Source organism: Desmodus rotundus, chromosome 11 (genome assembly GCF_022682495.2).
Source record: "Desmodus rotundus isolate HL8 chromosome 11, HLdesRot8A.1, whole genome shotgun sequence".
In the NCBI taxonomy this organism is placed as follows: Eukaryota; Metazoa; Chordata; class Mammalia; order Chiroptera; family Phyllostomidae; genus Desmodus; species Desmodus rotundus.
The window spans coordinates 6,813,740-6,836,470 of record NC_071397.1 but is presented as its reverse complement, the minus strand read 5'-3'; the positions used below and the strand labels follow the sequence as shown (position 1 = coordinate 6,836,470).

Here is a 22,731-nt window from a genome sequence, read left to right as displayed (position 1 = left end):
GACCCTAACTTGTAGGGCTGGACTTAGGAAGGGCACAATGACCTCCGCTGGGGAGCTGTGTCAAGGTGACCTTTGGGCCTCCAGGGTAGGTCACTGCATGGGAAGGCATCCCTAAGGGCTGCCCCTGGGCCCTTCATTTAAAGGCCACCATCTGGTGTCTCCTGCGGTCTTTATGACCCTGGCTGAATAGAAACAGTGACGTGGAAGGTACCACTCACGTAACTCCAGGGGTAATTTTTATCCAGGGCCTGGGGAGCCTTTTCCGTGACTCTCAGGGCAAGAGCTACTCCATCTTCCCGGCCCCGCCCCCGTGTCTGGCCCTCCCGGGTCCTGGGAAAACTACTGCCAGTCTTCAGCCATCCACCTCCCGGTAATTCCTCCACTCATTCCTGGGGCCCTTCTTCCGAATTACAGCAGGCGCCAGGGTCAGAGGGCCCAGCTCTGCCCAAAGTGACCAGCCCGCTTCAAGCAGAAAGCACTGTGGCTGGAAGTCTACTTGAGTGCATTTGAAATACCTACTTATTTTTAAAGCACACTATTCCAGTTTAGAGAAGATTTGTGAACGTCTCCCAGCAGCCACTTTGGGAGTCATTTCGTCCCGTACATGGGTGGGACACCATGGTGCTGAACAAACCCCTCGGGAGCTTGTCTGATGGGGACTTGGAGCCGCCAGCGCTCACGTGTCCCAGGTGACCCCAGCTCAGAAAAGGGTTCTTCTCGTTGCGAGAAATCTCTCGGTGCAGCAGACCATTCATAGGGCCGTTCCTGCCCTAACCTCACCCTTCAGCCTAACGCGGGGCGGAAGGAAGGCTGGATCCCGCCGGATGTTCTGGGACACGGCAGGGCTTCTCGCGCCCTGCCACTGGCTGGCTCTGTGTGCGTCTCATACTCCCTTCTCCTCCCGTTGTTTTGTCTTCTTCTCTTCACTTCCCCCTCACTCTCCACTTTAAGTATCCCCGTTGGTTTTGTTTCTCAGCTGCCGCCCTGTTCCTAGGTTTCCATGAAAGTGTAGATGACCGTTGGTTCTCTGGGGGGTGGGAGGTAACAAGCACGTCTGAGCAGAAGCTTTCTCGTGTATTTTGCATAAGAATAGAGTCTTGTGGGTACGGGCAGACAAATACCAAAAAAAAAAAAAAAACGTGCAGAAGGTTGTCTGGTGTCCCAAAGGAGCCCAGGCTCAGGGAACCGAGAGGCGCCGTGTGGAAGAGGTTGCACACTGGCGAAGGGAAGCCAGCCCAGAGACGCTCTGGGGGAGCCTGGTCATGTCGGAAGAGCAACTGTTACCATTTCAGGAATGGGGGGGCCGTGGTTAAACCCAGTATTGTTAAAATTAATTATATACAGCTAACTAAATGACATTAGAAACAAAGGCAACAGATACTCAAAATTCACCACTTCCTAACTCATTTACCGCATTTTACTATTATCTCTGCCCTTGAGATCCCTGACACGAGCTGTGTCCGTGTCACGGAAACACCACCCGACGTGGCTCGTCTTGCTGACCCACGTGCAGGGCGTCACGCGGGCCGCTGGCAGCAGCAGGGTGGGAGTGTGCACGCCAAGGAACTGGCAAATGCTGTAGATCGCGGTCCTTTTCCCTAAGGAGCCGTTGTTACGCATTTAACATCACGCCACGGGCACACAGAGGAGTACCCGTGCAGAGGCCCGTTTCCGCACACGGGTCTGTGTCTGAAAACTAACCTCTACTCCCCTCCGGGCTGGGAATCCACGTGGCAGCTCTGCTTCATGGCCCGCCTACCCACGAACCCGGGTCCTTCCAAAGCAAGTGGGCAGAAGTGGAGCGAGCGAAGCCCTGGGTCCGGGAAGCCCCCAAGAGGTAGCAGCTGGAGTCGGAGGGGGTTCTTTAAGAGACACATAAATGACCAGTTCTAAGAATATAATTAACCACCAAAAGTCACTAGTGGACTTAGAGCAGGGCCTACTCCACACGATATTTCAGAAAACAATAAAATAATGGCTTTTTGTTGTTGCTGTTGTTTACCCTAACCCAAGGACAGGCTTATCGATTTTAAAGAGAGAGGGGAAGAAAGAGATAGCAAGAGAGGGAGAGAAACATCGATGTGAGACAGACAAATGGATCGGTTGCCTCACACGCACCCCTACCCAGGGACCAAACCTGCAACCTTAGGTGCGTGTCCTGACCAGGAATCGAACCTGCAGCCTTTCAGTTTATGGGACAACACTCCAACCAACTGAGCCACACTGACCCGGGCAACAATGTTATTTTTAAACTAAGCACCACTTGGGAATGATACTACTTGAGCTAGATTCAGCTAGCGGAGTTGAATTCACTGTGTTTTTCCCACTTCATTGCCCTGGTTACCCTCAGCGGTACGGTATTGTCAATAATGCAATCAGCAAACGTTTCCTGAGTACTTCACCACATGTGAGGCACGATTCTAAGCTCTTTACCTATATTTTCTTTCGTAGTGTTCCTAAAATCCCCATGAGTAGATACTACCATTATCCTCAGTTTGCATTAAAGCCCAAAGGGGTTACGTGAGTCTGCCTACCGTTGCTCAGTTAACAATGCAAACACAGACGGCTCGGCGCCAGGCCCCACGCTCCAACCCTCAGCCCTACCCTCAGCCCTGCGTCCAGCAGGCATAGCAGGGCCCACAAAGGCACAGAGGTCCCATGCCTGCCCTCCGAGGGATTCCACTGGCCAGCACAAGGTACTGCGTGCATAAAAAGACCACTCTAACTTCAGACTTGAGAGGCAGACGTATCGTGCCATTCGGGATCCTCTTCCCAGTTCAGCCTTGACCTTCCCATGACTCCTCCCCTGGGCCCTTGTCCCCAAATATGCTTTGTCCTCCAGCCCCCCGCACTTCTGTCAGGTCAGAGCACCAGCCAGCTACTCTCCACATAAAATGTGAGCTCCTAGAAGGAGTGCGGCCAGCACAGGCAATAAATAGGCCCAATCAGTGCTTCTCCCGACGACTTCCAGACTCACACATCTTGCAAAAGCGTAATGAAACATTTGAACATAAAATAAAATAAGTCCATTAAAAGAAGTAGGAGTAAGTGCTTTTGGACCCCATAGCTGAGCAGATTATCACACACAGGTGATAAATTTGACTCTTCCTTATCTAGCCACTAAGCAGAAAGTGAAGCGCCCTGAGTTACAGTTTTCTCTTCTGGCAACAGGAAGCATGCTAACTAATTTATCTGCAACAAGTAGAATTTCTTCCTGGAACCAAACATGAGCCAGAATTTATCATGTGGATCTTTGTGTAAAGGACGCTGAGTGGCGTCGGCAACGATGCCTTCAACTGCACTTTTACAAAGTAAACCAAAATGTTGTTCAACCAGATGAGTCTTGTATCGACCCTCTATAAAAGTGAGAGGCCCGACGTTAAATCCTAACTCGTCGACAGTGTTTATGCGAGCGGCCGGGATAATACACTCCTGGCATCCTGCTTTCCGCTGGCTGCAGGGAACAGGAGTGAAACCTGGGGGCGCCAGCCCCAAGAGCGTGGGCTGGATCCCTCAAGTCTCTTTTGAGCAATATTTGATCGGGGGCTGGCAAAATTCTACCGACTGCCTGCGATTCGAGTTTAAAAGGCACATGGCACTACCAGGCAGCATGTGACATGTGTCGGGAGAGAGGAACTGGCCATCAGGGCTCCGGGAACTTACCAGAGGGGATGGCCCCTGGGGCATGTCACTAAGAGCACGGCCTGGGCTGAGTCTTAAAGAACGGGGAGGATTCATGACCTCAGCGGAGAGCGTGGGGAGGAGGGGCTGTTGGGTGTAGTGTGTATGTTTGTGCGCTGTGCATGTGATATGTGTTGTATGTTTGGTGCATGTGGCATGCATGCCTGTGGTGTGTGAGGTGGGGGGCTGTGTCTGTGGCATGTGTGTGGTGGGTGGGTGGTGTGATGTGTGTGTAGTGTATGTGGTGTGTGTGACATGTGCATGGCATGTTTTTGTGTGTGCAAGGGTAGAGGGAGGAGTGCCCCTTCAGGGAATGGATTTGAAGCAGTCGAGGAAAAGGCTAAAAGGGTGACTTGGGCCAGTCCATTGAGAACCATGAATCTGAGCCTTTACCTTGCGGGCAGCTGAGCCACTGAGCATTTGTGAGCATTCGATAGCTGACTGACTAATCTGCCCCACCCACACCGCCCCCACCCCAGCCTTCACCTCGCCCCGGCGCCGGGCTGTTTCTCTGGGTACACACACTCCCAGCCCAGGTCAGGGAGGGCCTCAGGGACGCCTGGCCGTCTCCGAATAAAGCTGCTGCAGACAGTCGAGGTCTGAGGCTGCCCCGGGGTGTCCCACACCGATCGCACCCCACCCTGCCTGGCCTTGCCCCTGAGGGTAGGTGGTCCGTCAATTATTTTGTTCTGTGGTAGATGGAAGTAGGGGATCTCTGCCCTTGAGAAGCTCAGTCCACGTTGGATGACACCACACTTTTCTCCACATTTATTCCTTGACCCAGCTTCTGCAAAAACATAACTGATTGGAACATTCCATTGCCTCTCCTTGGAGGCATGTCGTTCATATGCTGTTACAGAAGATAGCAATAATGATAATGATGATTAACGAATGACAAGAAAATTCCACAAGCCGGGCATTGGCACTTTCCAAATGGCATGTGAGATGCCCCCACAAACACTAGCCTCCTGAATAGCCCTCCTCTCCCCTCCCCCACCCCAGCCACCCCAAGAGCAAAGCAGCCCCCAGGACCAGGCCACTGTGGCTGCAGCGCCACCAGTGGTGTGCTCCGCCGGACCCTGGAAACAGGGCAGTGACAGCTCCAGTCCTCAGCTGGGGCCTTAGGGAGGGTGGGGCGGCACCCAAGTGAGGGCCAGGTAGTTACCCTTTTGCTCCAGCATCCTCCAAGCAGCTCTTTTCTCCCAAACAGAGTTCCTGCAGTGACCTCTTGTGGCGTCTCTGCCGGTCTCCAAGTACACGCCTCTTCTGTCAGCACTTTCTCCCATTCGGTGTGAAATTGCTGAAGATTGAGTCTTGAAATGCTCTTTGGAATTCTGCACGTGGAGACAACAAATTTGAGAGAAAGCAAAAGGCCAGACACTCATCCACTGATTCACCAGGTTCACTGAGCACCTGGTAGAACCCAGACAGTGTGCGAAAGCAGGGACTCCCAGGTGTGCAGAGGAACCACCGGGTGAGGCAGACGTGGAGGGGACCTCCAGCATCACCTAGCGTGTGGTTTTCAGAAAGGGCTCTGTGGGACCCAGAGGTGAGGGTGAGGGAAGTCCTCTGTAAGTGCCAGGACCTCGGGATTTCCACCCGCCCTGACTCAGCCAAAGCAAGTTCTATTCCTCTTTTTGCCACTAAGCTTCTGTTTGGAGAGAGGGTTCTGCAGCGTTTAACACGTCTTCCTTCCTTTCAACCTTGGGGCTTGGTTTAAGACATTTCCACAGGCAGATAGCCCAGGCTTCCCTTCCCAGAGCTGTCTTTCCTCTGGGCTCACGCAGAACTCTGCACATACCTCTGTGATGGAGCTTAGCACATGGTGTGGTACCTGCTAGTCTCTTATGTGCCTCCCCCACTGCATGGAGTAACTTCCCCAACACCGGGCACAATGATCGACACACAGTAGGTCTTCTGTAAACATTTGAATTTTTTCCTTCAAAATGCACCAGGCACCAGCTAAGGGGCTCTGTGCCCAGGCTTCACCATCTGTAAAATGGGGTGACTGGGCCAAATGATATCCTGTGCCCAGCACAGGTTCTGAGACAGCGGCATTTCAACTGGTTCCAAAACCACTCAGGTAGCTCAGTATGGCCAGTGATAAAAGCTCACCACCTGAATCTATTCTAACCCCCGGTTCCTTGTGAAAATAAGACCAGCTTCAGTGACACAAGTCCTTGACCAAGTGTCTAGGCTCAGGATGGAAGCTGGGAGTGAGAAGGAGTCCCCACGCCATTCCCCGGCCCATCTCCTGATTGCTGAGGCTCCAGACCCTTTGAATAGTTCCAGACCCCCTCTCCAGCCAACCTGGAGAACAGAAGGAGCTGTGGGCCTCCGTGCTGGCACCAGTCTTGAACAGCAACTGTGGTTTAGTAAAAAGAGCCCTCACCATGGACTTAGGAGACCGCTGTTGGATTGTGCCTCCACCATTTGCTAGTCCTGTGACCTTGGTCCATTAATCTTCCTGAATTCCTGGTTCCTTGTCCACACCAGAACAGCTGCTCCAATGGGCTGGTCTGAGTGTCAGGCACAGTGGCCGTGTGATGGAGCTGAGGACAGAGTAGAAGGCTCGGGGATTGTCCTGGTCTTGGACTCTGAGTGCTGGAAGTAAACCAACCAAATGTCACAGCCCCAGGGCACAGCGCCTACCCTGGCTCTGGGCCGCTGGCACCAATTGACATAACTGCTGGAGGTGACCCCAGTCCCACAGTCCCCTCATCTCTCTGCCCGTATTTGCTCACAGGCACTATTAATCACACTTCTGTGCGCAAATGTAGTCAAGCTCCAGGGAGGGCTGTCCACTGCTTTGCGTACTTGGCCACTGACGGTCCTGCCAGCAGCAGCCAGAGCCTTTTCTTTCATCTTCCCAATGTGCAGAACCATGTCCACTCCTTTGAGTGAATGAGGCATTTGCCCAATGCCTTAGTCAGTTAGGGCTCCCTAAAACAAATTGCCATAGACAAGGTGGCTGATAAACAGAAACTCATTTCTCATAGTTCCAGAGGTTGGAAGCCTGAGATCAAGGTGTCAGCGTGGTCGCATTCTGCTGAGAGCCCTCTTCTGAATTGCAGACTGCTGGCTTCTCACGGGGTCTTCACATGGCAGAAAAGGAGTGAGCTAGCTCGCTGACCTCTTCTTGTAAGGGCACCAGTACCACCCCGGTGACCTAGTTACCTCCTGAAGGCCCCACCTCCAAATACTGTCACCCTGGGGATTAAACTTCAACATACGGATTCGGGGGCGAGGCACACACTCAGCCCATAACAAACATAGAAAACAAAATTCTAGTGGAATTTAGGCTAGTAGTAGCAATCACCGGTTGTGCTCGGGGTGTGCTGAGATTGCAAACCTCAGCCCAGGAAGGTCCCTGTGTTTCGTAGGGCTGATGTCTGTTGTGCATGTAATGAGCTGGGTAAGACCTTTCCATTTCTTCAAAGAACCTGATGAGCCTGGGTTAGCTATCAATAAGAAACCAGGGTCACCTGTGCTCACACACAAACAATAGGTGCCATCTTCCCAACAACCAACCAAAAGGTTTAAGGGCTATTTTGAATATACTAGTGTCTATTCAGGAGACCCCCGGTGGGGGGGGCGGGCAATGATAAGGAGCCAGGGGCCTGGAGGAGATAGACGTAACTAGTCCAACGGGGCAGAGCCGCGAACAGGTGACACCCAGAGAGCAGAGCAGAGAAGTTTCCATTCAGAAAAAAGAAAGAAAAAGGAAAAGAGAAGCAGGGGAAAGTGAACTGTAGGGTTGAAATCTCTGATCAACCGTATAGGGACGAAGAGCGGCAAAGCCCACAGCCCTGAAAGTGCGTGCCAGGAACGTACGGGGGGGGGGGGGGGGGGGGGTCACACCTGTGCCTGAGCTGCTCCTTGCGCTCTTCTTCTCCCCACACCAAACAGCCAAACAAACAACAATGGGAGACAAGCCGAAGATCCCCCAGCAGGAAGGTGGATAGATGAGCTGTAGTTATGATGTAGTCATACAATGGAACACTGTAGAGAATTTTAAATTAATAAACTAGATCTACGTGTAGCAATGTGAATAAATCTCAAAAAAAAACCCCAACACAGTGGTGATTGAAAGAAAGAAAATTGTTGAAGAATATATATGTCATAATACCATTTATGTAAATCCCCAAACGTTCAATACTATTGGGTTGGCCAAAAAGTCCATTTAGTCTTTCTGTGCAATAAAAGACACGTTTTTCATTTCACCAATAACGTTATTGCATTGGATATTTGGAGTGTGTTGGCCACCTCCTGCATGGTATAACGTTGACTGTTCTCAGTCAACGTCTCGGTTTGATCCCTGTCTACTTCAGCTGGTCTCCCCGACTGCGCAGCATCGTCCAGCAAGAAGCACCAAACATCACAAACCACCTTTGACACGTCCGGTCAGTCACAGCACCTTCTCCACACACTGCACACATCTGTTTTTGCATTTCAGTTGTGTTTTCACCTTTCTTGAAATAATAAGCATAATATGCCAAAAAATGTTGCATATTTCCTTCCGTATTCAATATTAAAATGGCTACACAAAACTCCACCAGTTTTGATGTTTTTTTAAATGCACGCTGATATGACAGCTGTCACAATGCAATCCAACAAAACTGTTTTGAATGACATGAAAGACAACTAAGCTCTACTAAAACCACCTTATGGGGTGGGGGTGGGGGCATGAACTTTTGGGCCAGCCCAGTATTTGTTGGGGAGAAAGGAGTGGGAGCTTTGTACATTTTGTTGTGAAAGTTAACATAAATACAGGAAGACACACAAAATATATACGTGCAGGTACTCAGCCCAACAAATATGTACAGAAAGAACACCTGTGCCACCGCCTCTCAAGCTGAGAACTAGCTAAGTCAGGTTTAAGGGAATTAAATAGACAGGGTGAGAATGTAAAAGGGGGTGGGTTGTCTTAGGAGCTGGGGAGGGCACCGAGGAAGCTCTCTGCCAGCTCTGCAAGGTTCGAGGTCAAAAACGAAAACGGATGCAACTATAGCTAACTATTTAGATTTTTCAAAATACAGAGGTGGCACACGCATGTTATTTATATAATTCTCTGAACTTGTTTGTCTCTGAAATGGTTTATAATAATTTCCAGAACTCTAAAAAGGATTCGGTTCCAACAGTTCAGAGATCAAGTGAAATTACTGTGTCAGTGGAATCATTGGGATAATAGAGGTAGTAAAAAGCAAACCCCAATTTGATTCCGATTAATCTTCATTTTTGAACTTGTGCGAGTGAAGGTCCAAACGGGAAGCAGGGGGCAGTACTCAAATTAGCGTGAGGAAGAGAGTTGGATAAAGGTCTGTGGACAAAGATGTGAGCCGTTCGGGGACATTGGAGGGGAGACCACCGCAGCCCAGACGTAGTAACAGCAGCAAGGCAGGAAGCATTGCCTGCCGCCCCTAGGCCTCCAGGGAGCGAGAGAAGTGAGCAGGCTCCAGGACTTGAACACAGAAAGGCTCGAACCGTCTGACAGGAGCTGGGGTCTTCAGTCAAGCAACGCATCCAGCTCATGGTACCTGCAGAGATGTCCAGAGAAAGAACGACCTCAGCCTCTTTCTCCTCCCAGCCTCCAGTCACTCGCCCATGCTCCCCACCGGCTGAGCCCAGCCAGAGGCAAGGGGTACGAAAGTGCTGTGTTCTGCCAGCCAGCCTCCCGGGCCAAGTAGCAGAAGAGTGGAAGGGGGTGGAGCGTGGGTCTGGAGAAGCAAACGGAATAGGTCCATTGCACAGCCCCCAGCCCCCCGTGGTCCACTGCCAGGCTCTTTTCTACTAAGGTCCCATTGCCCCTCTAGCTGGCCCTATAAAAAGGATCGGAGCCTGAAGTCATGTGCTAGAGTCTAAGTGGGTGGTAGCCAGCTCGTACTGGCTCATGCGAAACGTTGGTTACCTCTTCCCAGGTCCAAATTCAGGAGCATCGTGTTGGTAGCTTCAAAGGGGTCGCGATGCCCTGACTGGTGTGGCTCGGTTGGTTGGGGAGCATCCCACACAGTGAAAGGTCACTGGTGTGATCCCAGGTCAGGGCACAGGCCTGGGTTGCTGGTTCGGTCCCTGGTTGAGGTACGCACAAGAAGCAACCAATCTATGTTTCTCTCCACATCAGTGTTTCCTCTCCCTCAGTGTCTCTTCTCTCTCCCTTCCCCTCTCTCTAAAAATAAATACAATCTTTTAAAAATAAATTGATTAATTAGAATAAAATTGGCCATGACGGGAGCATGTACACCACAAAGTTGGCCACCGCTACAAATCAGGGTGTTCGTTTGTTTGTTTTCAGAGAACTGGTTGTTACACATTTACCAGCTCGCTAAGCTGACCATACCCTCTCTTCCATGCCCGGAGCCCGGAGCCCACGCCGGGCCCACAGGAACACAGCAGCAGCTCTCTGCTCCGCTCCTAGCATGCCGTCAGCCCAGGCCCTGCCCTCTAGGGTCCCTGAACGGGAATCAGACATCAGTCCATGGGGCACACGTGTGTGCCCACAAACACACACACACTCCCAAGGACTCTCTTTGTTGTTGTTGTTGCTTGGACTATGAGAATCCCTTTCTGAAAGCTGTTGACAGTAAGACAAGGAAGGGCTCCTCATGGAAGAAGCAACAGGAGAGCCTTGGCTCACTGGGAGGTCACAGCAAAGGGGGCTTTGGGGACAGGGTTGAGGAGATTAGCCTGGAACCAGCTGCCAGCTGCCCATTGCCTTTCCCCACTCGTGCCTGTGAGGAAAGAAGTGGGGGAAGAAGAAGGGCATGGTGAGGACTGCTCCCCAGAGAGTGCAAGCCCTGGGTCCTTTGTCTTAAGGCCTTTATCTCTCTTGGGGCAGGTCTCAGGGGAGGGTTTCAGCAGAATATTCATCAGTTCTCCAGGTGTGCCCTTTCAGGTGTGCTCTTGCAGGGTCATGGGCTCCACTGATTGGTCAGTGGGGTAGGGGGGTCTTTAGTTGTTGCGGTTGGTTCTGGCATCACCCACCTGGTTTTGCTGCTTCTCTGGGCCTAGAGCTAAAGTACAAGTGAGGCCTAGATATTATCTCCAAGGAGGAAAGGCTGGGGGAGGAGAGGTTACCCTGGAGGTGAGGTCCTTGTTTTTCCCAGTTTTGCCCCCAGCCATCTGTACCTGGCTGTAAATTGCTTAGGCCATTGTGTTCAGCTGTCCTAGTTTCCCTACTCCACTTGCCAAGGAATTTTCTTAGCTTCTCACTATCCTGCCTGAAAACTCTTACCAAGCTTTCCAAGTGGTCTCCTTCGAGCCAGCCCAGAGCCCCGTGACTACTTTTGAGAGGGGGAGAAGGACCTCTACACACATCGCCCCAATGAAGAAGATAAGGCAGGCTTAAGGCAAGTGCTAGCTCTCTTTAATGAAACTCTCTTCAAAAATTCCTTCCAGTCCTTTCCATGAATGTGGGTATTTTGGTTGCCTAACCACCTCTTGACATCTTCCTTTGAAAACATACCAATTCCGCTGTGAGGTCTGTCTCAGAACTTTTGACTGTATATAATACGTCTTTGCCAAATGAACATACTAACTTATAAATTGTCTAGTATCAGATACATTTTCCAGAAGTGGAAGGAGACAGTTTTGTGAAGAGTCTTCATCTCAGTTCCTGATAGTCCTGAAATTTCTCTCACAAGCCAATCAAGGCGATCACCCAGACCCCGCTGACCCTCATCCTCAGGCATCGCTCGGAGGAATGGCCCGGCTCACTCTTGCAGGCACGAAAGAAACTGTCTTCCCTGGGAGGTCGTGTGTGTCCTGAGGACACCCCCTACGGGCAGGGTCCTGTGTGACAAAGATGTGACCAGGTCTTAGGGATGCCAAGGTCCCTGCAGATGTCTCTCCGAAAAGCCACTGGGACTGGGGCATGCGGTCACCATGGGTCAGTGAGGCTGAAGTGAGAGAGGGTAGAATCGCCGAGGGACTTGGACTCTGGGTTCAGATGCAAGCATGGTTCCAGCTGAGACACCCCCTAATGGAAGGCCGTCTGCCATCTCTTCCTGCCTGAGTTACCTGTCACCTCCCCTGCTGCTACTCCGGGCCTTGCTGCCTGACATCATGCCCCTGGGGTGGTGGCCTCCCTCCTTCGGCCTTTGCTTCCTCCCCTTCCCCATCTGGTTCCCTGGGGAGGATGTGCACCAGGGTCAGTGAACTTGAAGGCAGGAGTCACAGTGGGCTGGGGAGCAGGCAGGGGCAGCCTTAGGACAGACCTGCCCCTGGAGGGCTGACGTGGGCGGGAGAAGCACTACGAGCCAAGCCTCGGTAAGAGCATCACCAAGCCAGGCTCTGAGTGGCTGCCACCAGAGAAATGCTGACTAGAAGCCAAAAGGCAGATCTTGGGGTAAAGCAGAAAGGACTGTGAAGAGATAGGAGACAGTGAGAGCAGAGGTGGCCATGGAAGGGAACCTGTGTGAGCTGACGCAAGTAACGACTAGAAATGGCTTTCCTGGGTACGCCGTATGCCCCAGGTCTCCTGCATACTGCCTTCAAGTTCACTGACCTGGTGCACATCCCCCCCAGGGAACACGATGGGGAAGGGGAGGGAGCAAAGGCTGAAGGAGGGAGGCCACCACCCCAGGGGCATGATGTCAGGCGGCAAGGCCCGGAGCAGCAGCAGGGGAGGTGACAGGTAACTCAGGCAGGAAGAGATGGCAGACGGCCTTCTATAAGGGGGTGTCTGGGCCTGTCTGTGCTCTGAACTGGCACGCCAAACAACTGTGATGCTCTGAAGCAGGGCCATGTCCCCTCTAGAGGGTGCCCTGTTCTCCCTGAGGGGAAGGCAGAGGCAGTGAGTGTGGGGCTTGTGGCCGTGGCTGTGAGTGTGAGTGTGCCGTTACCAGGCGCAGCCGTGTGCCTGCAGGGTGCTGTTCATCACACCCTTCCGTCTGAGCAGGCCATGGGCAGCTGTGTTGTTTTGGAGAATCAACACCAAGATGGATGGTGGCACTGAGTCCCCGTTAGCATGTGATCGCTTCAGCTGACAATAAATTTGAGCCATTAAACACAAAATGGCCTGATTGGGAAGCCAGACTCTTTGCCTCTGAGCTGCTGACCATCGTGGGCATTGAGCCACTGACACCATTAATCTCCACAAGAACGGACACTTCGACTTCTCAAACAAGGTGAGGCTGAGTGATCTACAGTTCTGCGAGTCAGTTTAGCCCCAAGGAGGCCCAGAGAGGGTGTTCAGCAAATGAATCATTTGCTGGAGAGCTGAGGCGACCAGCTGGGGGGCTGCCCTGGCTCTGCTGTCTGCCTGCCACAGAAGAGCCACATAACTCACGGCCTCCTCCCACGCAGCGCTGGCCGGAGGACCGCCACGTTGGGCCCTGCGGCCTTTGCTCTATGGAAACCCACATTCGGCTCCGGTGCCCGGTTGAATGTCAATGTTGTTCCTTCAGACTCCTTGCACACCGTCAAGGAGGTGGACGCGGCAGGCTGGCTCTGGGCGAGCCGGGGTCTGAACTTGGAGAGGGGCAGGCTCCAGCAGGCGAGCTGCAGGCGCCAGGTGGAGTGAGGGTGCAGGCCATGGTTTGGTTCATAAAGGGCAGCCTTCACAGGCCAGCACTCGGGAAGAAACGGAGGCCTTCTCTCAGCCCCAGCCCCAGCCCCAGCCCTGAAAGGCATCTAAGGAAAACAGCGTCGCCTTCAAACACCAAGGACAAGTCAAGACCGACTTCAATGATCTGCCCTGCGTCTTCCTTCATTATTGGATTCATTTACGGGAGGAGGGGGGGGGGGGAATTACAGGCTTTGAGGTCAGATAACGCCAGCTCCTGACTTCCGCTCTACCCACCAGTGGAGTGATCCTGGGCAGATTACTTCTGCTGTCAGAACTCACCTGCAGTGGGGGTTGTGATAATAAGACACCTGAAGTCCCTGACCCATGGAGCAGCCGCACGGTGGGTATCGTTATTCAGACTTCATCCACCACCCACACCGGCCAGTGCAGGCAGCTCCAGCCCCACGGAGAGCGGACTTTCCTTGCTTCAAACTCTGAGGCCCTTTTTCCCCACAGCGGCTCGCAAAGGTCTGGCAGGTGGACAGGGCACGAAGGGACACACTAGCTCACACACCACCCTGCCTAACCTTTGGCAGCTCTGCATTCTTGCTATCTCCTGCAGGAAGTACTTGCTTTGAAACAGGGCTCGGAGCCTTCAACGGTGTTTCTTAACAAGGGGTGAGCATCAGAATCCACCAGGGAAATAATGTAAAACGAGATTAATTAACCATCGTGTTCTTTCACATTTATTAACAACCTTTTTTGTTGCTTAAACTTGATCGATTAGTTTTTCCTTTCAGAATAGTGTAATCAGATAATTCAATCCCACTACGGTTCATCTTGATTTTTTAAATTATGGAGTCTTTCACATGGCAATTTGTCCTCCGCGTGCTGCTAGCTCCTGAAAACCTGGCACTGCAGAGGCAGGGCCAACCCGGGACCGAGTGTGCCCTGTTTGAAGTTTCAGTTACTATTTGACAGCTCAGGGCTTCCTCCGGGTGTGACATTCAGATCCACAGCCGCAGGCACAAAGCCCTTCCTTCTTGCTTTTGTGATGCTTTGGAGCCAACCGCCCATACAGATTCACAGTGTGACCTCAGGGGCCACTCAGGCCTGTGACCTCCTGTGCCCCTGTCCCAGCCAGAAGCCCGTGCTTGAAAGGAGGGCTCTGTGTGCTCCTGTCAGGTGACTGGAGGCTCTGTCTCTGGCAGCAGTCCCAGCGGGCACGGAGACCTACAAAGCCCAGGCGCCCTTTAGCAACTCCCTCCTCCTCTGTTCTGCTCCGTGCTTTCATTCACTTCCCTTTGAGTTCCCAGCCCCTGTTTCTCTTCCGAGAGGCCGAACAGCCAAGAGCATCAGATGCAGCCAGGGGCTGTCTCCTGGTGGGGTTGCAGTGCATTTCACTAAGCAGACAGCAACTTTGGCAAGAGCCCCTTTTGGTTGTCGTGACAAGGCAGATAGCTCGTGTCTTGGGGGCATGCTATGCCCTCGTTCCGGCTGTCCAAGGTTCCATGCCCCAGCTTTCTCGCCTAGATCCTTTGACAGGTCTGCAGCATGCTGGCGCCACCTCACATTAACTATTCTTCAGTTTGAAGTAGCTTTGTCTTGCTCAGCAAAAAACCCCACTTGGCTTAGCTACCAAAGGGATAGAGCAAGCTATTCCTCTGCTCAAAGCCGCCAGCCTCTGGTCTCTCTCAAAGCCCAAGTCCTTACCGTGACTACAGGGTCCTGTGTGATCTGATCTCTTTCCTCACTGGCCTCAGCTCCCACCACTCTCTCTTCCCCCGTGTGTGTGAGGTTGGTGGTGGTGAGGGAGGAGGGGGAGGGGGGTGTCAGGGAAGAATGGAGAAGTGGGAAGAGGAGTTTTAGTGATCTTTCTCACACCCCAACATCACGCCAGGTAGAAGGGAGCACACTCTGACACGCTGGCCTTCCCACTGTTCTCCAGATGCACCAACAGACACGCCTCAGGCCGTTTGCACTTGCTGCTCTGCTCTCACCCCTGAATTCTGCACGCTGTTCTCTCTCCATCCAGGGCTCTGCTCCAATGCCCTCTCCTCAGAGAGGCCCCTGACTTCTTGCCTAATACGGCTGCCCTCCAACCTGCACCCAGCTTTCTCTTTCGTCACAGAAGCTTTCAACCCCTGGCGTTCTACCGTCGACTCGGTTTTTGGATAGCTTAATGTCTGCCTTCCACAGTGGGCTGCCCCTGCACAGGAGCGGGCCCTTGTCAACACTCATAAACATTTGTTACGTAAGTGGACGGATGGCTAGTCGTAGATTCAAAGGCTGGCTCTGCTGTTTGGTAGCTTTACGGCACTGAGCAAGCCACCTGGTCACCCTGAGCCTTGGCCTCCTTGTCTGGAAGACGGAGGTGATGACATCTGCCGGCTAGAGGGATGAGAATGAATGAGATGGCACAGTGAGTGGGGCCAAGGGCATGCCCCGCACACGGTAGCTGGCACCATCTTCCATTCTTCTTCAGCTGCCTTCAGAATGCTCTCCTTGCCCTAGGGCCCTGGGCACCCTCAGGTTTCCGGGACGCCCACAACTCTGATCTGCCAGGGGCACCTGCAAGATGCTCCAGGAAAAGACAGCCAGCCACGGGGCAGGGCAAGAGCCCCTCTCCTGCATAGGGCTCGGCACTCGAGCTGGGGCAGCCAGCCCATCTCGGCCTCTGCCATGCCCGAGGCCCCTTGAGACTGCCTGGGGGTGGGGGGACGCTGGATGAGCCTCCCCTGGGCAGCCCCAGAGCCCGGCCTCCAGCGTCCAGCTGTGCAGTGTGTGTGTGCAGGCCGCCCAGCCAGTCACCGCAGAGGAGGGACTTCTCAGAGGCTGTCTTGAAGTGGTGCCCAAAAGTATTAAAAGAAGGAAGGAGAATCACAGCTTTTGTTTTTAAGAGGCTGGCAGATACATTCGCCCGTTTCTGAAACTGTTGAGAGAGGAAATATTCTGTCTGTTTCAAGTCCTACCATTTCATTATCAGTTCGATGCTGAGACACTTCCTTCAGTTTCTCACGTCTGACATTCTTCAGAGGACAAGGGCAGTGAACACAGAGCGCTGAGGGCACCCTACCCGCGAACAAAGTCGGGGGGATACAAAGCGCAGAAGGACCAGTCCCTGCCCTGGGGGGCTGAGCTTGGGGCGCACAGCCACACGGACAGGCGGTCTAGCTCCTTGGGGCCAATAAAACGCACCAGCGTGGGTGACAGTGTGGTCTCCTGTTGGGAAGTTTAAGGAACATCTCCTGTGTTTCAATGATGGAGGCAGACGCTTGCTCGGTCACTTTACAAGTGACAGCTGGCACTTGACACAGGGGTAAAAAGCAACAGGCACCTGGAAGATAAAGGACAGAATCCTAATCTGTCAGACACACTTAACAATGAATTAGGAAATGACAGAAATGGCCGTCAGAGGGGAAGTAAGCACGGGGCAGAGTAAGGGCCTCTCAACAGGCCGAACCCCCAGTAAACAGGCAGGTTGCGTTTGGGCTCGAAACGACAATCACACTGAAAGAGCACGTGTTGCGACAACCGCTCCTAAAAATGTGAAAAATGTTTCCACTGGCCTCAAGCTTAATAATGGCCCATGACAAACTGACTTGGCAAGACAATGACAAAGCTGCTGGGAACCGGAGCCTGGTATCAACACTCAGCTCTTTGGACCCAGCCCTGCCTCTTCCTAGCTGTGTGCCCTTGGGTTGTTCACAGCCCTTTCTGAGCCTCCAAGTCTAACTGGAGTGAGACAGTGACACCTCCCCTGCTGGGCTGTTTGAGAATTAGCAACAAGGTGTATGGAGCACTTGGCAGAACCTGGCGCACGGAAGGCACTCGATAAATGGTCATTGTTAGTAATTCGCCGGCTATGGAAATAAAGAGCATAAACTTCTAACAGCGAGGCGAGCCCCTCTCTGCCCTGTCCCTCTCAGACACATCCGGAGTGTCATGTCCAGATTTAGACTCTGGACTTAAGATCAGTTAGAACGTTAACTGTCACTGAGCCCTTCCATGAGGGCAGAGTCAGCCTGAGAATGTCGCTCCAGACACATGTGGTATTTCGTTGTTGTTTGTTGTTCAGATATTTAAAGGAGCATCACATTAGAAGGACGGCATGCTATACTGTTCCAAAGATCCAAAATAGAGCTGAAAAGAAGCTAGTAAGGCAGGTCTCAGCTCAGAGGGGAACAGAGCTGCCCACAATGAAATGTGCTATCGTGGGAAGTAGTGAGCTCCCCACCACTGGAAGTAAGCATTTAGGCAGAAACCGAATGGCCATGCATCAGACATGTCCTACAAGGAATTTCTGAATCCAAGACCCTTGCAATCAAACAAACACCTGTGGCCTTGCTCAAGTTAACCTCTCTGACCCTCAGTCAGAGGTCATTGCCCTTCTCTGTAAAGTAGGAATAACCCCTCAGACGGGTACTAGAAGGATTAAGTCTGGTCACGTCCAGAGAAATCACCCAGCGCATAGTGGATTCTGCCCTGCATGGAGGTGGAAGCAGGGCCTTCTCTGAGGCTAAAAGCGCAGTGCAGCCCCCACAGAGACTCCTGGGAGGGTAAGCAGACCTCCCCACCCAGCCAGGAAAGAACAGGTCCCAGACAACCACACCAGCCAGAGCAGGCAGCCCGGCAACCAGCTGTGGTGGTCATTACACGTGGGGACACAGCCCTCCCCAAGTCTTCGCCACGGTCCTGTCACCCTGTCTCATGGGCAGGGCATCTGAGTGTGGGTCTCGGCTCCTGTTGCAGTGCCTGGGTGAATCGGGCTTGGGAACCACTGCCTTAGACAGAAGTCAAAACCAGAAGGCTACAGAATTCAGCCCCTCTGCTGGTGAGAAGAAAGATGTGAGCTGGTTTAATGATGTCTTCTTGGTTTGCAAAGGGCTCTGTACCAGAGGATGGGGAAATTCTATTTTGCCTCTTCCCTGGGGACTCCAGAGGAAATGAGTGAACTCAATAGCAAAAGGATTAGTAGCGATGTAAGGAAGAATTCTCTTCCTGTGACAGCTGTTGGGCGTGAGGACGGCGACCAGCAGAGTCACAGGAGCCTCAGGGGGGCTTTCATGGGGGCAGGGGCTGTCACCCAGAGGAGGGGGCTGAAGCGGGCTCCCATCCTGAGGCCCCGGAAGGAACTCACAGGGCCCCCTTTCATCCATTTGACTCTATCGTCTGCCTAAATATCGCACTTTTCCCTTTGCCTTTCTCCCCCATTGAAGTAAACCATGGGCCCTGATTTCCCTTCTCCAGGTATCTCTGAAAACGTGGCCGTGCCCTCGGGGCCAGACCAGCTGGAAGAGAAGCTGCGGTCACAACTGGAAGAAGAAAAGAGAAGGTGCCCTTTCTCTTCTCCTTGCCCGCCCTGCCCCCAGCCTCAGAGGGCTCCCGGGGAGACTGGAGCTGCCTAGGGCCCAAAGAGTGGCTATGCCCTGACCGGGCCTGGAGCTTCCCTGGGAAGTGGGCCTAGCAGCTGGGTCCTAAAACAGCTTGAGAAGTTGCCACCTTTGAGCTTTTAGAGGGAACCCTGAGCAGGTGAGGTTGGGATAAGAGCAGAGGTATCAGGAAGGGAGAGCCCTTTGCTGTAGGTCCCCCTCCCGGGCTCAAGGTCTCAGGCTGACGCTGCGGAAGCAACCAGCCTTGTGTACTGCTGCCATCTAGGGGAGGCAAGAAGTATGACCACAGAGGTCTGCCTCCCACCTGTGGCTTCACCCACCTCCCTCCTCTGTCTCTTAATCTGTAAGGCGTCCTGAGAACATCGTACCCCCCCTGTAGCCATTTAGGGTCCCCAGGTGATTTCAACTACAGAGTGAGGAACCTCAAGCCTAAACAGACGTGTGGCCATTACTGATACTCAGCACGATCACGGAATCTTGCTGAACACGCCAGTCAGGCTCCTCAGTTCATTCATTCGTACGTGCATTCAACAAGTGTTTGCTCTTTCCCCCACGCCATGGAGAGATTTGGGGAGACCAAACGAGTCACCTCCTTGCGCCCGAGGTGCCAATGGTGTCTTTGCAACACAGGCCACCCCCAGGCTGGCTAGGCACGCACCCTGAGCAAACCCCTCCACCCTTGCTCCACTCCACCCCCGCCACACACACACCCCTGCCATCCTGAGACTTGAGGACCAGGTCCCTTGCAGCTGGTGGGCAGGTCGCTCCTGATAACTGTGCGCTGTGTCTCCTCCTGCCAGCATCCTCCTTCTGGAAAGCGGGCACTGCCCTCTCCGCCCCTTGGGTTCACTGCCCAGGTGTCCGCTCTCCCCTCACTCCATTTATTTGTCTCAGCTCCTTTCCGATCCACCCCTCTGTGTCTCTACTGTGCCCCATCCTGACCCCTTGGTCCTCACTTCCAACCTCGGGGTCAGCTCAGTGCTCCCCGTTGGACCACTTCTGACTCATTGCAGTGTGCCCCACACCCACACGTGCACTAACTAGCACACTGCCACCTCTGGTCCTCAGCACGGGGTGAACCAGCGGACTGGGAGGCAGTGAAGACTGTGCTTCCAGAACCAGAGGGCCCGGGGCCCCATCCGGGCCCCTCTCACTGTCAGCTCTGTGCCCTGAGACAAGTTACAATACTTAACCTCTCCATGCCCGAGGTTCCACAGCTGTACAGCGGAAAGGGTATGACGTAACAGTGTCTTCTTCGTAATCCTGTGGAGAGGATTAAATGAGCGTGTGTATGTCCAGTGCCCGCAGCAGCGTCTGCCCCTTTGCCAAAGCTCCGGAGCAGCCGCTGTCACTCTTGGAGACGGGCTATTCATCTCCCACACAGAGGCCCGTGGGCCTACTGGACAAAAGCACCCGGCTCTGCTTCTCTGTGGTGGAAGGACACCCTGGCCTTGGTGGGCAACTTCAGGGTCTTTTTACCAACTCAGCACTGAGGCACAGACGGGCAGCCGAGTGACCCCGGACAGCCCTCCCTCCCACCAGTGACCCTCAAGACCCCTCTCTGGTGCCACTGCAGGTATAAAGCAATGTTCACACGCCTGAAGGCCCTGAAGGTGGAGATAGAGCACTTACAGCTGCTCATGGACAAAGCCAAGGTGAAGCTGCAGAAGGAATTTGAAGCCTGGTGGACCAAGGAGGCCAGCAGACTGCAGGTATGGGTGCCTGGCCATGCCCCTTGCTGCCCTAGCACCCGCCCTCCTGCTGGGGCCTGGGGACCATGGGGGCAGCTGGGGAGAGGCAGACACAGCCCCCACGGGGCTGCCAGGGGAAGAGTGTGGGGCTTCAACTCCCAGGCCCACGTGCCCTCAGCCGCAGCTCATGAAGCAAGCCCTCGTTTTAGTAACAAGAAACACAAAGGCGTCAGCTCTGTGGGTCCTCTGTCCCACAGGATGTCACTGACCTAAAAGGGACCAGGTGACTGCAACAGGGATGATGGGGCACCCTGCTCCTGAGGTGCCAATTCTGTGCTGCCACTGAGCAGTTTTACAGCCTGCGGACGCACCCTGAGTGGGGACGCACCCTGAGTGGGGCGAGCCGGAAAGCAGTAAGCCTCGTCAGAACATGGGAGGTGATACTAAACTGTCCCGTGATGGCATCCCAGGGAGACAGGGAGGCAAGTGGGAAACAGCCTAGCGGCAGCAGCCCACACACCCCCATGCTCTCGTGTTCTGGGCATTCTGCCGAGACCCAGGCACGCCGCAGCAAAGCCTTGTACATGGGCCCTGTGTGGAGACATGCAGGGGCGCGCGGCGGAGCTGCTCCCCACACGAAGGGGCGCGTCTCTGTGGGATGAGGGAAGCAGAACCAGAAAGGACTTCTGGAGGATCATCAGATCACGTTTTGAACATGTTTTCCTAACTGCAGAAAGTGACACATGCTCAGTTTGGGAAAACAGCCCAGAAAAGAACACATTACCTGTAACCCTGCCACCCGAACAGTGCCTTGGTGCCTGACATCACACTCACGAACCTCACGAGGAATGGTCACGACGTCTCCATTTCCTTCTCCCCACGTGCGCCACGGACGCCAACTTATAGCTAGTTTTTGCCCCCAGGAACTAAATGGAGGGCATGTCCCATGTCACCAGATTCAGGCTAACACTGTGAATGAAACTCCTTCTTGGGCCAACAGGTGAACTCTGCAGCAGGGGACCCACTCGGCCACACGCAGCCTTTCCCCCAGGCGCCGGAATCGCAGCACGAAAGGCCCCAGCTCCTCTCCGACAGCAGGTAAGAAGACAACTCTGCCGACAAGGCCAGGGGCCCCCAGACGGCTCCTTCCTGCCCTCAGCCCGCTCTTTCTGCTCTAAACGGTTATAGGCTCCAGGGCCTGGGAGGGTCATTCACTTTCACAGTTAAATCGAGTGTAAATACGCAGGCTGGTGCCTTTCAGGCCTGTTTGAGCACAACCCCTCAGGCCTCCCCTCGCTCTGACAGCCACAGACCCGCTGCCATGGCAACAGGAGAAGCAGCTGACTGGCTGCACAAGCCCTGGTCCTGCCCTGAGCAGGAAGAAGGGGTCCGCAGCAGGTGGGGGTGGAGAGTAGCGTGGGAGGGGGAGAGGAAAGGGAGGGGCGGGTGTCTGTGGGAGGGCGGAGGGGAGTTGGCCCGCCAGGATCCGGGGGGCCCTCTGGTAAAGACTGGCCAGCACAGAGTGAGGACAGAGAAGGGCAGCCTGGTGAGGATGAGGAGGGCGGCCCAGAGCCGCTTTCCCTGAATGAAGGCTCAACCCAGCAGGGGCTGCACCTCCCCGCTCACCGCCTTTGGAAGGCAGGTCCCTTCTGGTGCCAAACACACTAGTCAGGCAGCAGAGTCTGCCTCAGCCGTCCCCAGCCCCCCGACGGACAGTCTCGTGACAGAGGCCAGGCAGAAGAGCGGCCTCTGCCTCTGCCACCAGGAGGGATCCTGTGAGTGGGTCTGGATGGGGCTGAGCTCTTTCACTGGAGGGCTGGGGGGAGCGGGGGGTGGGGAGCAGGTGACAGACAGTCTGCTTGATATAATGTGATGGGAACGGTTTTCTACCTCTGTTGTCTTCGCAAAACCCGCAACCCCGCCAGATCATGAGGAAAACAGCGGGCAAGTTCCAATGGAGGGACGGTCTACAAAACACCTGGCCCGTTCTCCTCAGAGCTGCCAAAGTCGTCAGACACGGGAAAAGTCTGAGCCACTGTCACAAGCACGAAGAGCTGAAGGAGACACCCAGAGGAGCTGGGAATTTCTGTCCACCCTAACGCTTGCGCGTCAGTGTCCACGGCAGCTTTATCCCTAATCGACCCAAGTTGTCCTTCCAAGGGCGAAAGGCTAAACAAACTGGAGCCTCCGGATGACGGAGTACTACTCTGCGCCGAAGAGGGGAATCATCGAGCCGAAAATACACGCAGGAAGTTAAATGCATGTTCCTGAGTGGAAGAAGCCAGTCCGAAAAGGTTACACACCATATGATTCCAACTATGATATTCTGGAACAGGCAAAACTTCGGAGACCGTAAAAAGATCAGTGATACCCACAGGGCTGGGTGGAGGGGAGAAAGGATGAAGAGGGGAATGCAGGGGGATTTTTTAAAAAGATTTTATGTGTTTATTTATTTTTAGCG

At 53.7% G+C, this 22,731-nt stretch overlaps 1 protein-coding gene across 5 annotated transcripts in view; it reads left to right on the top strand.

Annotated features, from left to right (window-relative positions):
• KIF6 (kinesin family member 6) overlaps positions 1–22,731 on the top strand; it is a 369,273-nt gene that overhangs the window by 327,971 nt on the left and 18,571 nt on the right. For all 5 annotated transcript variants that reach the window (XM_053914011.1, XM_053914012.1, XM_053914009.1 and 2 more), the window contains 3 exons: positions 18,437–18,521; positions 20,156–20,291; positions 21,271–21,368. In XM_053914011.1, the coding sequence (XP_053769986.1) occupies positions 18,437–18,521; positions 20,156–20,291; positions 21,271–21,368 (319 nt within the window). The remainder of the gene's footprint in view (positions 1–18,436; positions 18,522–20,155; positions 20,292–21,270; positions 21,369–22,731) is intronic.